Source organism: Microtus pennsylvanicus, chromosome 11, assembly GCF_037038515.1.
Source record: "Microtus pennsylvanicus isolate mMicPen1 chromosome 11, mMicPen1.hap1, whole genome shotgun sequence".
NCBI lineage: Eukaryota > Metazoa > Chordata > Mammalia > Rodentia > Cricetidae > Microtus > Microtus pennsylvanicus.
In genome coordinates this window covers 14,741,455-14,758,868 of record NC_134589.1, presented here as the reverse complement: position 1 = coordinate 14,758,868, position 17,414 = coordinate 14,741,455, and the positions used below count along the sequence as shown (strand labels likewise).

The window sequence follows — 17,414 nt, the reverse complement described above, 5'->3', positions numbered from 1 at the left end:
AAGTTCCTGGACAATCAGAGCTACACAATGAAACCTTGTCTCAAAAAAAACCCAAAAATAAATAAATAAATAAATAAATAAGATAAAAACCAAAACAAAAATTATGAAACAATCTCAAGCATTTACAAGGCCTCATCACCAGATCTGGAACAGCGTCTCAATCCAATATGGGGCTAGTACTCGCAGGCCATGTGCAAGTACATTCCACTTGCCCCATTCACTGGCTCTCCCTGCCAGGAATAATATAAAAGCGGCAGTTAACTTTCAGAGTACTTTCAGGGCACTTTTTAACCCATTATTCACACTCAATGAAGAGTTGCTGTTATTACTGCCTTTTAAAGATGCTCACGGAGGGCTGGAGAGATGGCTCGGTGGTTAAGAGCACTGACTGCTGCTCTTCCAGAGGACCCCGGTTCAATTCCCAGCACCCACATGGCAGCTCACAACTGTCTGAAGATCTAGTTCTAGGGGATCTAACACCTTCACACCAATGCACATAAAATAAAGTTAAATAAACCATAAAAAAATAAATAAATAAAGATGCTCAGGGAGGTGAGATGCTTTATCCACGGGACCAGTCAGCACCAGAGCTATGCTGACACCCAACTGCACTTTCTGAATTTTAGCTCTTTGCTACACAGAAGTTCCTCCTCTACTGTCAAACCTACCACTTGAGTTCATCTGTCAGTGAACTTGCCTTTGAGAAATAGCACAGAGGATTAATAAACCAGGCAGTGGTTAAGGCACGCCTTTAGTTCCAGCACTAGGTAGGTAGGGGCTAGTCAATCTCTGTGAGTTCAAGGTCAACCTGGTCTACAGGACGAGTTCTAGGACAGCAACGACAAAATGCCGTCAAGAGCTATCATTTCAAGTTCGTAAGAGCTGCATTTGGGTAATGGCTACCATTTCAGACAATACATATAAAACATTCCCTACTATCACCACAACTGTCAATTGGAATACATCTAGAATCACTGTACAGTAACTGAAGTTCAACTACAACCCCTCTATGTTCTCAAAACAAGGCTAAAATTCATTCTGTGCACCTTAAAAACAACAACAAAAACCAGAACCTACACTACATGACTACCACAGCCAGCCCTAACTCAGTACACCTCTTTGAAATAGTTGTAAAACACAGATATATATTCAATGGATTTCCAGTAATAATTAAAACATGTGTTAAAACTGACATGAAGACATATACTCATCAGACCTTAACAACACATACACACACTGAGAGAATGTGTTATGTGCATTAAGAAAAAACTGGAACTCCCCTACTGAGGTTCACTGTAGTGAATGAAGGAACATGAAATGTCAACACAGATTCCAAACACTAAATGAAGGCTGGGTATGCTGATGCATCCTTTCATCCCAGTGCTTGGAAAGCTGAGGTAGGTGATTTCTGAGTCCCAGGCCAATCAGAGTTACACAGTGAGACCCTTTCTCAAATAAATATACTGCTTGGGGGAGGGGTCCAAGCATGTGCGTAGTATGTAAAAGAGGTCGTGTGTTCCAATCCCCAGCATGCAGGGCAAGAGACTAAATAAATCAGGTCGGGTCTATTAACATGATAATTAACAATTTTTCTTTTTTTAACTTTATTTTTTAAATGTATACAGTGGCCGGGCGATGGTGGCGCATGCCTTTAATCCCAGCACTCGGGAGGCAGAGGCAGGCGGATCTCCGTGAGTTCGAGACCACCCTGGTCTACAGAGCTAGTTCCAGGACAGGCTCCAAAGCCACAGAGAAACCCTGTCTCGAAAAACCTAAATAAATAAATAAATGTATACAGTGTTCTGCCTGCATGTATGCCTGCACACCAGAAGAGGGCACCAGATCTCATTATAGATGGTTGTGATGTGGTTGCTGGGAATTAAACTCAGGACGTCTGGAAGAGCAGCCAGTGCTCTTAAATCTCTTGACCCATCTCTCCAGCCTCTATTTTTCTAAAAGCTGAAAAAAGTTAAATATCAATACGATAGACCATCCGTGCTAATATAAAAGCATAAAACCCTCATATACAAACATACATTAGCACAAGTCTAAAAATAAGGATGGGGCCGAGCGACGGTGGCGCACGCCTTTAATCCCAGCACTCGGGAGGCAGAGGCAGGAGGATCTCTGTGAGTTCGAGACCAGCCTGGTCTACAGAGCTAGTTCCAGGACAGGCCCCAAAAAAAGCCACAGAAAAACCCTGTCTCGAAAAACCAAAAATAAATAAATAAATAAATAAAAATAAAAATAAGGATGGAAATAATACATGGCAACCTCACAGGACTTTTTTACCTTGAGAGAAGGAGAGATCAACAATCTGTAACTTTCATTATCTTTAAAGGTAACAGAGATCTGAAGCAAATACCCTAAAATGTCAGTATTTATTAGATTTAGGTGCTGAAGCCAGGTGTGTGGGCACAAGCTTCTAGTACCAGAGGCAGAAGCAGGAAGACCCTGAGTTTAAAGTCAGCCTGAGCTGTAAGATGACAAGTCCTAAGAAACTAAACCCAGCAGGAGAGAGTGCCAGCACAGCAAACACAGGCCCCTGGCTCTATCCCCAGCACCAGGAAAATGAGTGGGGGTGTGTGGGGAGGGGACAAGAATTTAACTCAGATGATCAGGCTTTTATGTAGTGAACCATCTCTTGGACTCCCTCAGAACTGCTTTTGTAAAAGACAACTAAATAGCAATAGCAAATACAGTCATGATTAATAAAGATAAAAAGTGCTTCCTGTCTTCACATACATTCAAGGACCACACGCAGTTTATGATCCTGGCTCCTGGCTCCACTGTTAGGATGCCCAAGACAGGGCAGAATCACAACTCAAGCTATTCATGCCATAATGGACAAGATGCCAAAAAGGAGAAAAGACAAACTCCTAAGGTTACCAAGGGTCACCTGGAAATGCTGAATCAACATCCTAATGCATATCTGAAATTACAGCAAATATACTTTTGAAATGTGTTATTTACTTGCCACCAAATCTGACGAGCTCAGGCAGAGGCCTAGCTAGAACACACAGGGTAGGAGAGGCCCGAGGTTTTGACATGCCGGCATGTGTGCGACTTCCAGCTTTATTTTATCGGGACTTGATAAATTTGTGTCAGGTTTTCTAACATTGCTAACTGGTTCCCTCTTTTCTAACCACCAAGAACCATTAATGTTTTGTAAGTATCCTAAAAATGACCCCAAAATCTTACTGTAAGAGATACAACACCAAGTTAGAGAGATGGCTCAGAGGTTAAGAGCACTGGTTGCTCTCCCAGAGGATCCAGGTTCAATTCCCAGCACCCACATGACAACTCACAAATGTTTGTAACTCCAGTTCCAGGGGATCTGACACTCTCACACAAATATATGTGCAGACATACAAGCAGGCAAAACACCAATATATATGAAATAAAAATAAGCCGGGCGGTGGTGGCGCACGCCTTTAATCCCAGCACTCGGGAGGCAGAGGCAGGCGGATCTCTGTGAGTTCGAGGCCAGCCTGGTCTACAAGAGCTAGTTTCAGGACAGGAACCAAAAAGCTACGGAGAAACCCTGTCCCAAAAAATCCAAAAAAAAAAAAAAAAAAGAAAGAAAAAAAAAATAAATAGATTAAAAAAGATACAACACCATCATCTCATATAAACAATGCTTAGCCAACAGCCTCTGTTAATTAGCCAGACTACTAAAGCTACTCAGGCAGCATAGGATTAGGGCAAACAAAAGGCCAAGGAAAGACATGTGAGGTAAACTGTCACTGACCCAACAGAAGCAGGGAGCCCAAGAAAACTTCTTGCAATGAAAGACTGCAAATGACCCAAACGGCTGCTCATCACCTGCAATGTACCTATATGGCCTCTGAGGACCTGGGGGTACAATTTTAGGTCATTTTAATGAATTTACATTTGCACAACTATCACACTGCCATACAGCTAAAGAATGAAATTAATCCCTTGCATACTAGAGGATTGAGTCATGTACTGAAGAGATGGAGGGAACCCCTCCCAAGCCTACAGGTGGGGAAAAGTGCTGGGAATTGAACTCAGGGCTTTGTAAATGTAGGATGAAGTTCAGTTCTACCAACTAAACATCATCTTGGCTCCACTAAGCTTATTTAAAAGGAAAAAAAATAACCACTACTGAGGGTAGGTGAAGATATGGCTCACTGGTTAAGAGTGCTTTCTGCTCTTGCAGAAGACCCAGGTCAGTTCCCCACATCAAATGGCAGCTCATATTCACCTCTTAACTCCAGTTCCAGGGAACCTGACATTCTCCCCTGCCTTCCACAAGCACCAGGCTACATGTACATGTAGGCAAAACATGCATACACATGTTAAAACATAAAACAAACTATTGTGCTAACTGCAGGGGACTAAGGCGTGGGCAGGTGAATAAAAGTGCGTTGCCAAGGATGTGAGGGCGATCTGGCTGCGACATCTGTCACCCCATTGACCGCCTGGGTTGATTCGGCTGATCTGGCTGGCTAGGCGGGTGTCCCCTTCCTCCCTCACCGCTCCATGTGCGCCCCTCCCGAAGCTGCGCGCTCGGTCGAAGAGGACGACCTTCCCCGAATAGAGGAGGACCGGTCTTCGGTCCCCTGCTAGAACCTCCAAACAAGCTCTCAAAAGTGCTTTGCCAAGCAAGCCTGACCACCTGAGTTCAACCCCCAGGACCCTTATGGTGAGAACCAACTCCTAAGATTGTACTATGATATCCACACACACAATAAATAAATAACTAGCAACAAATATTATATAAACAAATGTGATTTTTTAAAAATTTAAACTGGCCATGTGGTGGTATCACATGCCTTTAATTCCAGCACTTGGGAGGCAGAGGCAGGCAGAGGCAGGCAGATCTCTGACTTTGAGGACAGACTTACAGAGTGAGTTCCAGGACAGCTGGGGGCACACAAAGAAACTATGTCTTGAAAAGAAAAAAGTAAGCTAAATTTCCAAAGGGCTAAGGATGTATCTAAGTAATAGCATGGTTGCCTAGCTACCAGACACAGAGACCTAGAGTCACTCCCACAGTGCCAGGAAAAAACACTGACTGCCAAGGGGGTGGCTGGTACCTGCACTCTCAATACTCCACACGCTAAGACAGAGAACAGGAGTTGAAGACTATCTTGGGCTAACTGAGAGAGACCCTGTGAAAAAACAAAACAAAGACACTACTACAACTTAATCTGCAGGGGGGACAAGAAACATTACAACATCGGGAAAAAATCATAATGACACATGATTATAAATTCCATAATGAAGCTCTGCTTTGTAAGCGGACTTAAAGTAGTGACAACTTTTTGTTGTTGTTTTGTTTTGTTGAAACAGGATCTCACTATGTAGTTCTCTGGCTGTTCTGGAACTCACAATACAGGCAAGACTGGACTAGAACTCACAGAGATCCACCCCTAGCTATATATACCCAAAAGAAATATGTCAGACAAACATGCATCATATAAATCCCACAGAGATTTATGGAAATAATTAGAATGTCTATAGACTCATTAAATGGACAAGAAAAGCTTGAAATACTCAGACAGAACATGCACATGCTATAAAACATGAGTTTTTAAAATATTATGCAAACTAGGAGGTGGTGTCGCACGCCTTTAATCCCAGCACTCGGGAGGCAAAGGCAGGAGGAGGCTCTCTGTGAGTTTGAGGCCAGCCTGGTCTACAAGAGTTAGGTCCAGGATAGGTTTCAAAGCTACAAAGAAGAGGCTGAAGAGATGGCTCAGCGGTTAAGAGCAGTGCCTATTCTTTTTTTAAAAAAAATATTTATTATTTATTATGTATACAATATTCTTTCTCTGTGTATGCTTGCAGGCCAGAAGAGGGCACCAGACCTCATTACAGATGGTTGTGAGCCACCATGTGGTTGCTGGGAATTGAACTCAGGACCTTTGGAAGAGCAGGCAATGCTCTTAACCGCTGAGCCATCTCTCCAGCCCCAGTGCCTATTCTTCTAGAGGTCCTGAGTTCAATTCCTAGCAACCATCTGTAGTAAGATCTGGCACTCTCTTCTGGCCTGAAGGCGAACATGCAGACAGAATACTGTATACATAATAAATATCTTTTTTTAAAAAAAGCTACAGAGAAACCCTGTCTTGAAAAACCTAATTAAATAAATAAACATTATGCTAAACTGGCCAGTGGTGGCACAGGCCTTTAATCCTGGCATTCGGGAGGCAGAGGCAGGCAGAGCTTTAAGTTCGAGGTCAGTCTGGTCTACAGAATGAGTTCCAGGACAGCCAAGGCTACACAAAGAAACCCTGTCTTAAAAAAACATAATACAGGATTCCATCTTTTTGATTTAAGATTTAAGACACTGGTTTCATTAGACAGTCCACTCTGGCCTTCAACTCACAACCCTCCTGCCTTGGTCTCCCATCCCAAACCATGCCTGGCATATGCCTCCCTTCCTTCTCTATGAAATGTTCAAAGGCAGCCTGTGCTACATCCTGAATGAAATCTTGCCGGGGGAGCAGGGGAGCTGAGAGAAAACACTTACCCAGCATGCATAAAAAAGAAAACCCAAAATATTTCATCAATATTGCTTAAAAATCATTCATCAAACTAGTCAAGGTCCATTAAATGTTAGCTATTATTATTACTATTTTGAATATCATTAGGCAATCAAAATATTTAAATGCTGTGCAGCAAAACAACAACAAATTACATATAGACTAGCAAAGAAATCAATTAAAACATAGCTAGGGTCAGCCAGATAGCTCAGTAGATAAAGATGCTTGTTCAGTTCTCAATTTACATGGTGGATGGACAGACGGATGGCTGCAAATCGTCCTCTAACCCTAATATAAACCTGTGGCACATCTGCACCCCCCTTCATCCTATGCAAAATAAATAAATGTAAAACACAATTAATCTAATAATATATTTTCTTTCCTTCCTTTTGATATTCCTGCTTCTACCTCCCAAGTACTAGGATTAAAGGCCTTCACTCCTAGCTTCCTTTTTTTCTTTCTTTTTAAAGAATTTCACTATGTACCCAGGCTAGCCTTCAACTCTTGATCCTCCTACCTCAGCCTTCAAGTGCTGGGCAAGGAGTAAAGGAAACCGTAAGGAATATGTATTTTATTATGAATTCAGCCTATAAAGGACTCCAAGGCCAACAGACCCCGGGAAACTGGCAAAGCCATCACCCATATGGACCAGGCTCAGGAGTGTTCATTAAGACCGAGCAGTGTGTACAAAGAACGTGTTTACAGCCTGAGACTGCTGGCCTACAGACGCCTCCTAATGGAGACTAGTAACCCGTCTCCCCATGCTGTTCCTAATGAGCATGCTGAGGAGCCTTCCAGGTTTCAGCACTTAGAAAAACCCACCCGATCCCAACTTCATTGTACCTGTGTCTTTTCTTCATGCCCTGTGGTCCCTGGCCAGAGAATTCTTCCTGTATGATTTCATTTCCACACTGGGTGTGGTAGCTCACACTTAGAATTCTAGCAGTAGGAAGGCTGAGATGGGCAGATTGCTGTGAGTTCCAGTTCGGAACTGGGCTACAAAATCAGACTGTCCCAAATTAATAATGGGGACCAGAGGGGTGACTCAGGAGTTACGAGTGGCTGCTCTTACAGAGGATCCAGGCTCAGTTCCCAGTACCCACATGGAGACTCATAATCATCCATTATGCCAGTTCCAGTGGATCAAATGCCTTCTTCTGACCTATTTAGGCCAAAAGCATGTACTGGGAACACACAGGGGGGCGGGGGACGCAAATACCTAAAATATATCTTTAAAAAAATTATAAATACCGTAAAAAAAATAAAAAAAATATAAATACCAAAGAGCAAATCAAAAACTGCCAAATAGTTGGGTGTGGTGACACCCATAGCCTTTAATCCCAGCACTGGGGAGGAAGAGGCAGAGGCAGGGCAGGTCCATCTCTGCACATTCAAGGCCAGCCTGGTTGACAAAGTTCCAGGATAGCCAGAGAGCTACATAGAGCTACATAGCTGAGACCTGGTCTGGGGTGGGGATGGAGGACTTAAATAACAGAATCTGCCTCCTGAGGCATCTCTTCAAAACCATTTAAAAAAGCAAAACAACAACAACAATAAAACTAGAATGGGGATCAGGGCTAAACTATGAAGCTGACAGAGCTGGAGAGGTCTTGATATTTAAGAGGACCCAGGTCTCAGCACCCACATGGTGTCTCACATCTGTCTTACCAGTCTTATGGGACCTGACACCCTCTTCCAGCTTCTGAGGGCACCCAGCACTCATGTGATCAACAGGCAAACATGTGGACAAAACACCCGCATAACACAACTAGTTGATCTGTTTTATTACGAGGCTGCAATTTTAACTACTCTAAGCAGGTGAAGAAAATGGACCAAGACGAGCAAGAGGAATCTAAACAATAAATCACAGCAAGGGGATTATGAGTTAAGCAGAGTGGACCAAGTTGTTCCCAGTCTGTCTGTCGCTGGATTACCCTGTCAAGCTGTAATGTCCCCTAAAAGTCATAGTCACCGGGAGAACAGGATCTCAAGGGTGAGAAAAGGAGGCTCTAACAAGAGGAACCAGAGTTCCTGACTTCATCCTCCCAGATCCGACTGCACATGTTTACATGCACAGCCCCATTTCCAATGTGCCTGTGAGCCGGGCGGTGGCGGTGGTGGCGGCGGCGGCGCACGCCTTTAATCGCAGCTTTTGGGAGGCAGAGGCAGGCGGATCTCTGTGAGTTTGAGGCCAGCCTGGTCTACAGAGCAAGGTCCAGGACAGTCAGGGCTACACAAAGAAACTCTGTCTTAGAAAGGGAGAGAGAGAGAGAGAGAGAGAGAGAGAGAGAGAGAGAGAGAGAGAGAGAGAGAGAGAGAGAGAGAAAGAGAGGCTTTCTTCCAAGGTGCTTTAATTCTCTGCATTTACAGGTCAAGGCCAGAAAACTCCTGGATTGAGCTGCTATTCAGGGCTACAAAACTCCTCCAGATCCTACCAGCTAGCTCACTCTCCTCCTAAGCATCCTGCTGAATCCTGCAGACCAGAAGTCTAGCATATTACTGAGGCCATACACTATCCCCAGATCTTCTGACTGACCCCAGGAACCAGAATGTAACAGGTAACACAGATCTGTGAGAGAGACAGAGACTGCTTCAGGCCATCTTTCAGGCACGCCTCTCAGTGCAGGGAAAAGGGCTCCTCCGCCACAGGCCAGTTCAGGTGTGAACACTGGGGATGTGCTGCTGATAAGAATAGGGCACACGTGCACAGCCACTCACTATTCCAGAGGGGATCCCCCAACTGCCCAATTCAACAGGCATGGGAAGCAAGAACATGGGCACAGCCTGCTTCTCTGAGGAACTGCCCAGCACAGGGTATCAAATACAGCCGCACAGCTGACTTCCTATTCAACTCCAGCTCTTACTATACATCTCTTGCCACAGCCCACACTTTACTATCAGTGCTGAGATCACACTGCTCCCTCCTCTGCCTCACTTCTTACAATCGACAAGCCCAACCAGGAAGCTTCTGCCCACGCCAACCACTCCTCAAACCAGGGTACTGATTCCCTCTTCCCTAAGTTTCCACTTTGTACCTCCCCTGAAGCAATCAGGAATTCTGTGTATACGGAAAGACACTGCAGTGACACTGACGGAGTAAATGCAGCCAGTGGAGGACTACACTCGCCTCTGGGGAATCTGCAGCTCACTCAGGGCATCTCCGCCACCCATCTCTACTGTCACAATCCTCAGAGGACATTAATCATTAAGGCTCCCAGTATACCAGGTTTTGTTTTGTAGTAAAAAAAAAAATGCTAAATTTTAAAAGCATAGCTAAGTAGTCCCAAAAGTCTCACACAAGAGCCATTCTGTCTCAAGCATAACATAAATCTTTTTGTTTATATCAGAAATGTTAAATTTCAAAGTGCTATCAAACTCTATCAAATGTCTATTGAAAATGCACTTCCTGAGCAGGATATGATGATACACGTCTGTAATCCCAATACAGCCAATACAGGAGGGACTGAGACAGGAGGATCACTGCAAGTTCAAGGCCAGTCTGGTCACTCAGTGAATTAGTTCTACTTCTTCTACGCCAGTCAGGGGATACATAGTGTGATCATGTTTGAACAGGAAGAGGGAAAAATATGGTTTGCAGTTTGGCTTGTTAATACAGAACTATTACTTGGTAAGCTAAGGCAGGAAGATTGCCAAATTCAAGGCAACTTAACAAAGATAAAAAGGTGCTTGGCAGGGCTCGAGAGATGGCTCAGAGGTTAAGAGCATTGCCTGCTCTTCCAAAAGTCCCAAGTTCAATTCCCAGCAACCACATCGTGGCTCATAACCATCTGTAATGGGGTCTGGTGCCCTCTTCTGGCCTGCAGGCATACACACAGACAGAATATTGTATACATAATAAATAAATAAATATTTTTTAAAAAGGTGCTTAGCAGTGGTGGAGCACACCTCTAAACCTGAGAGGCAGAGGCAGGTGGATCTCCGAATTCAAGACCAGCCTGGTCTGCCTACAGATCAAGTTCTAGGATAGCCAGGGCTATACTATACAGAGAAACCCTGTCTTGAAGAATAAACAAACAAACAAAAAAAGATAAAAAGGCTGGGTATGTAAAACACTTGCCTACCTAGGTTCAAACCCCAGTACCACAAATCAGGTCCTCAAGGGGGTCGAGAAGTAGAACACAGATTTTTCTATGCAGTCTTTTTCAATATACCAGGGAATTATGCCAACCAGATACTAACTCTATGTAGGTTGTGTGTGTATGTGTTTGTACTTAAGGTTTATTTCTTTTCTGTGTATGGGTGTTTCTGTCTGTATGCATGTAATGTACACCACGTGGTGCCTGATGCCCTGGGAGGTCAGAAGAGGACACTAGATTCCCTGGAACTAGAGTTGTAGGCCACCATGTTGATGCTGGGAATGGAACCTAGGACCTGGTCAAGAGCAACAAATGTTCTAAAGCACTGGGCCATATCTCCAGGCCCCTAACTCAAACTTCTACCAATAAAAAAAAACAAATGCTTCTAACTCAAGCAAAATGAGAATATTTCAAGTTTGCATTACTAATCAAGATCTCTACAGCAATATTTGCCCTGTGGAGAAAATTTGATTTGCCCAATGAAAAGAAAGCAAACAACAGAGTGTGATGGCTCACACCTTAATCCCAGTACTTGAGAGGCTGAGGCAGGAGGATGACTATGAGTTCCAGGCTAGCCTTGAATACGCTGTTGTCACAAAAGGAAAATTACCCCAATAAAACAAACTTTTGTTTTGTTTGTTTTGAAGACAGGGTCTCTCTGTGTACCTCTGGATGTCCTGGAACTTGCTCTGCAGACCATGCTGGTCTCCAGCTTAGAGATCTGCCTGCCTCTGCCTCCTGAGTGCTGGAACCGAAGGAGTGCATTACCACTGCCCAGCTAAATAAAATAAGATTTTAAAGTCAGGCATGGTAGGGCACGCCTTTTAATCCCAGCACTCAAGAGGCGGCGGGAGGCAGGTATCTCTGAGTCTGAGACCACTCTGGTCTACAGAGCTAGTTCCAGGACAGCTAGAACTGTTACACAGAGAAACCCTGTCTCGGAAAAATAAATAAACAAACAAATAAATAAATAAATAAATGAATAAATAGAAATGAGTTCCTAGTATAACAAGTAATTCATTGACCTATTTATTGATTTTTGTTGTTGTTGTTGTTGTTGTTTGTTTTTTGAGACAGGGTTTCTCTGTGGTTTTGGAGCCTGTCCTGGAACTAGCTCTTGTAGACCAGGCTGGTCTTGAACTCACAGAGATCCGCCTGCCTCTGCCTCCCAAGTGCTGGGATTAAAGGCGTGCGCCACCACCGCCCGGCTTCATTGACCTTTTTATTGAGTACTGTGTAAGTAATATAACTGTTGATGCACACGATTGTTTTATTAGGGTTACTATTGCTGTGATGAAACACCCTGACCAAAAGCAACTTGGGGAAGAGAGGGTTTGCCACAGTCCATTGAGGGAAGCCAAGGCAGGAACACAAACCTGGAACCGCTCAGCTCTAGGAACTCATTTCTTTTTTTTTGCTATGCTATTCTCCTTAGATTCTCTTTTTTTTTATTTTTAATTTATTTATTTATTAAAGATTTCTGTCTCTTCCCTGCCACCGGAACTCATTTCTTAAGTAATTTATTTAGTAGTATCTACTTGTATACTAGTTAGTAAGTTATGGTACTCAGTCTGATGTCAGTCGGATGTGTATGTCACTATATAGCTAAAGACGACTGTGAACTTTTGTTCCTCCTGTCTCCACCTCCAGAGAGCTGGGATACAGGCACGCACTACCAAACCCAGTACAGGTGCTGGAAACTGAAGCATGCTAAGCAAGCACTGTACCAGCGGAACCACATCCATAGCTCTTTTTACCAGTTATTTAATACTCAAGCCAGCATTCTAACTACAAAAACTAACCAAACTAAGGCTGGGGAAATGTTAAGTGGTTAAGGACACACTGGCTGCTGTTCCAGAGGACCTGGGTTCAATTCCCGGCACACACACACACACACACACACACACACACACACACACACACACACACGGCAGCTCACTACTATCTATAACTCGCTCCAGGAGACTAGACACCCTTTCTTAGACATGCATGCAGGCAAAACACCAATGTACATTAAATACAAATTATTAAAAAAAAAAAACTAACCAAACTATTCTACATTACCTAAAGCCTTGACTACACAAGTTGTGTAGACTTGACAGGGTCTCTCTATGTAGTCCTGGCTGGGCTTGAGCTTGTTATGTAAATCAGACTGGACTCAAACTCATAGAAATCCTCCTGCCTCTGTCTCCAGAGTCCTGGAACTAAAGGTGTGCACTACCACACCCTTCTGGTGTATCTTATTGTTTTGTGTTTTTTGAGACAGGATTTCTCTGTATAGCCCTGGCTGTCCCAGAGTGGCTTAAGTATACCTTAACCCAGATATATACATACACACTGACCTGAAGTCTCCTCCCAGGTGTACCAAGAATAAAAATAATGGCACAATAATGCTGCCATGGATGCTCAATGCAAACAATGGACACGCTAGGAAAGTAAAAACACAAAATGTAGCATCCTTTTATAGTCATCTGAAGAAGTAATTTGTTTCAAAAGACCAAACACTCAGCATCACAGCCAAGAGAAAAAAGGAAAAGAGCAGTTTAAAACAGAGATGGTTGAACCTTAGGAACACTCACTGCTCTTCCAGAACACCTGAGTTCAATTCCTCACACCCATGGCAGATGACTTGTGAACCTGAAACTCCAGCTCCAAGGGATGTGACCTGCACATACCCTCACATAGACAAACACATACACATAATTTAAAAAATAACAGGGATGGAGAAGTGGCTCAGCGGTTAAGCACACTGGCTGCTCTTCCTCAGGACCTGAAATCGATTCCCAGCAACCATATGGTGGCTCACAACCATCTATAAATCTGAGGCCCACTTCCATCATAAAGATGAGCATGCATATAGAACACTCATATACATAAATAAAATACTTAAAGATAAATAAATGACACTAGAAACACATCTTAAACTGGGCGCTGGTGGCGCTTGCCTTTAATTCTAACAGAGGCAGGCGAATATCTGTGAGTTCGAGGCCAGCCTGGTCTACAGAGCTAGTTAGAGGGAAATCCTGTCTCAGAAAACAAACAAAAAACCTCACATCTTTTTAAAAGTTTTTTGTTGCCGGGCGGTGGTGGCGCACGCCTTTAATCCCAGCACTCGGGAGGCAGAGGCAGGCGGATCTCTGAGAGTTCGAGGCCAGCCTGGTCTACAAGAGCTAGTTCCAGGACAGGCTCCAAAAGCTACAGAGAAACCCTGTCCCGAAAAAAACCAAAAAAAAAAAAAAAAAGTTTTTTGTTTTTTTGTTTTGTTTTTTTAAGTATACTCTGCTGATAAAAACAGTTACTGGCTGAAGTGTTTATCAAAATCTAATTATACCAACTTTAGTTTCTTAAAACCTATTCATTTCAGTTATGGAACCTACTTCAGAATTATCAAAATTCTCACCTACTAACAATAACTTACCCAATCAGTCTTTCATGCATATCTGCCATGTGCATGTCTATTAGGAGCTGCAGAATGTTTAAGATCAAAACTGACTTCTATGAGTTATTAATTCACATAAATACAGAACAAGTATACACCAAGGAAGGCCACAAGAGGCACTGGAAGAGAAATGTCTTTGAAGTCTAAGTACACAAGTTTGCCAGGCTCTTGAGAGGCAGAGTCAGGTGGATGTCTGTAACTTCGAGGCCAGCCTGTACAAAAACAGCTAGGACTATGTAGAGAGTCCCTGTAAATAAATAAATAAGTAAGTCTTGAAAAGCAAACAAGTTTTACATGATTGTTTAAAAAGGACCCATAACCCCACCCTGCAATTTAATTAAGCATATGCCCAGCCATCAATTCATCAGTACTGTCTGTCAGGGCTTCAAGGAGTTCAAAGTTAGCTACAGTGCCCTGCCAAAACGCCTCAGTTCTAATTCAAAAACTAACTTCCTCCAATACTGTTATGTCGGTCTTCAGCTCAACTCTGGGCTCTTGGTACAAAGATGCCCAACTGTTAATTTCTTAAAGTAACACCTATTACTCTAAAAGATGCACTGGACTATGTTGGCAAGAAATGAAACTTGCTAAAAGACAGTCTCGTTCCTCCAAGCCCCCTAAGCTAAGCAACTTGTTCTTAGAGTCAGGCAAATAAAACTAGCTTTTTTTTTAATTTGATGCTAACACAATCTAATCTGGTTTAATTCTCATACTTGTAGCAGTTAAGAATTTAAGCAATTGTTTTTTTAAAAAAATAGAAACATTTAAATTTAGTCATGTCTACTACCCTAGTCTTCTCTGAAAATGGTATGGCAAGCTCTCAAAAGAAAGACCATCCATCATATGTCCTCATTAAATGTCCTTAAAATTATATTTTAATTTCGTTAATCCAGGTTAATAGGAATATAAAGGAATCAATCACCTGACAGTCTGGTGCTACAAGTTAAGATGCCCCCCATAACTATTCATTCAATACAAATGAGCAATTGTATGTGTGCGTTTTATTTAAACAAGACACAGCCCAGGGCCAAACTCAAGAAACTATGTGAAGAAAACATGCGAGAAGTCACCATGGAGAAACCCACTACAGGTCCAGGAAGGGCTTCTTCCTCAGAAATAAAATAACAAGAAAAGGTCCGTCGGATGCAAGCTGACATTTCTACACCGTGTGCCTTCAAAAAGTTCATCTTCGGCAATTCCGCCTAGATGATCAACTAACTACACAACTTCTGCAACAGGTGCCGCGAAACTGCATCTCCCACGCAAAGCCAAGATCAAACTGGTTAGGACACACGGCCCTTCGGTGTTATACTTTTATCTGGAACTTAACCAAAGCGATTCCGAATCGGAAGGCTTGCCAAATTTGGTTTTCTGGTTCGCTTTAATCAGCCATTTACCAGCAACTGTTGCACGCGCCCATGAGCACTCGAAGAACACAAACAAACGCACAGGACCAGAAGAAGCTCCCTGCTCACCGCACAACAGCCCTTCCTCCACAACAGTTTTCAAACTCTATGACTCAGGGCAGGAAACGAAGCACGTCTATGTGCGTTACCACTGTATCTAAATTCTCTCTTTTAAGGAACAGGTAATTTTTCCCAGACTACAAGAAAAGGTATATAGGCACGCAACGGTTTGCAAAGCAGAAGGCTTCTTTCATCGCAAAATAAATAAACAAAATACTCATACCAAAACAAGGGGAGAAAAATGAACTCAATGGATACGTGTGTGCCAAAGTTTCAATCCTGCCTGGTGGAGACACCGCACTTGGCAGAAATTTTGAAGAGGAAAGAGAGGGAGGGGGGAGAAGGAGAGCGAACGAATGTGTGGCCTGCAAACTGCAACAATGCAATCTCCATTTTGAACAATGCGCCTCTTTCCTCTTGCAAATCTAGTTTTGTTTTGTCTTTCTTTTTTCTGTCACTAGACGCGCCGTGGCCTCCGCGTGGGGGGCAGGCCGGAGTGTGTGTGGGGGGAGCTGGAAAGCAGGATGCACTGCACTCGAGAGGGAGCAAGCCAAGGGGGAGGGGAGGGGGTGGGGAAGGAGTCTCCGGGCGGCCTGGGTGGGTACCTGGAGTGCTGCTGTATGTGCTATGGCTCCTGAAGCTGCTTTCCGTGCAGTAACTGGCGTCGTCGTCGTCGTCTTCCATCTCCTCCGGATAATCGGAGTCATCGTCGTCCTCCTCCATGTCATCTTCCTCGTCGTCCTCAGAATCCTGGGTCTCCTCGGCGTCGCCGTCCTCTTCCTCCTCCTCGTCCTCCTCCGAGACCATGTCCTCCTCCTCGTCGTCGTCGTCGCTCTCGTGGTCATCGTACACCACTTTGTTGACGGCGCGGCGGGCCGGGGTGGTCCGGGCCAGGTGGCCGCCCCCGCCCCCCGTCCTGCCGCCCCCGCCTCCTCGGCCCCCCCGGCCCGGGCCGCTGGCGCTGCTGCCGGAGGCCGGCGACGGTGGCGGCGGCGGCTTCCTGCGGCCGCCCCCCCTGGGCGAGCTCAGCCGTGTCTTGGGCGCCACCTCAGCCTGGGCGGCGGCCCACCTGCCCCGACTGCTGCCGCGGTGCCGCGAGCGCAGCCCCCCGATGGGTCCGGACGCGGGCGGCGGCGGCGGTGGCGGAGGCGGCGGCGGCGGTGGCGGCGGCGGAGGCGGCGGCGGCGGGGCCGGGGCGCAGCGCTCCGCAGCGGGAGCCGCGGGCTGCTTGGGCGGCCTGCCCCGCCGGCCCCTCATGTCGGAGCCGCGGCTTGGGGGGGGGGGGGAGCGGAAGGAGTGGGGGGGAGGGGCGCCGGGGGGCGTCGGGGCCGAGGGGGAGGGGAGGCCGCCGGGGCCCGGGCGGGAGGGGCGCGGCCCGGCAGCGGCGGGGTGGAGAGAGAAGGCTTAGTCCGAATTGCCGGGGCCCCGCTCCGGATCGCCTGCAGCCGCCATCTTGTTTCTTCCCTCTCGCTCGGTGACTGGGGGAACCGACAGCGGCCGCAGGCCCGGAGCGCGGTCACGTGAGCTGCGCCGCCCGACGAGCCTGGGACTGAGCGAGGCGGCGCGGCGGCCGCTAGGGGGAGCGCGGGAGCGGCGCGGCGGGGGCGGGGAGGCCGGGGCGCCCCTGCGCGGCAGGTCGGCGGCGGCGCAGGGGCGAACGGTGGCGTGGGGTGTCCCCTAGCCTGGGGTCTTCTCCTGGGATGCCCCCCGCGGCTGGAGCTGAGGGTTACCTTCACGAGCGTCTCTCTAAGCCGGGTTGCCAAACAGGGAGTTACCCTCCGAGTCTGGTCCTTTCGGGGGAAATTGATGCAAAAAGAGCGGAGAGGAGGTGTCGCGGAAGGGCGCGACCTAGAGTCGGAGGGCAGACGCCGCGCGAAGCCAGCCACGCAGGGACAGG

The 17,414-nt window shown here is 45.7% G+C and overlaps 1 protein-coding gene across 12 annotated transcripts in view; it reads right to left on the bottom strand.

Moving 5' to 3' along the window:
• The window catches only part of Bptf (bromodomain PHD finger transcription factor), a 109,437-nt gene extending 92,520 nt beyond the window's left edge, over positions 1–16,917 (bottom strand). For 7 of the 12 annotated variants that reach the window (XM_075990307.1, XM_075990305.1, XM_075990306.1 and 4 more), the window contains exon 1: positions 16,123–16,900. In XM_075990307.1, the coding sequence (XP_075846422.1) occupies positions 16,123–16,774 (652 nt within the window). In that variant the 5' untranslated portion in view covers positions 16,775–16,900. Of the gene's footprint in view, positions 1–16,122 lie in introns of all 12 variants that reach the window. The other 5 variants (XM_075990311.1, XM_075990314.1, XM_075990317.1 and 2 more) reach the window with 2 other exon arrangements.
• Positions 16,918–17,414: the final 497 nt, after the last annotated feature.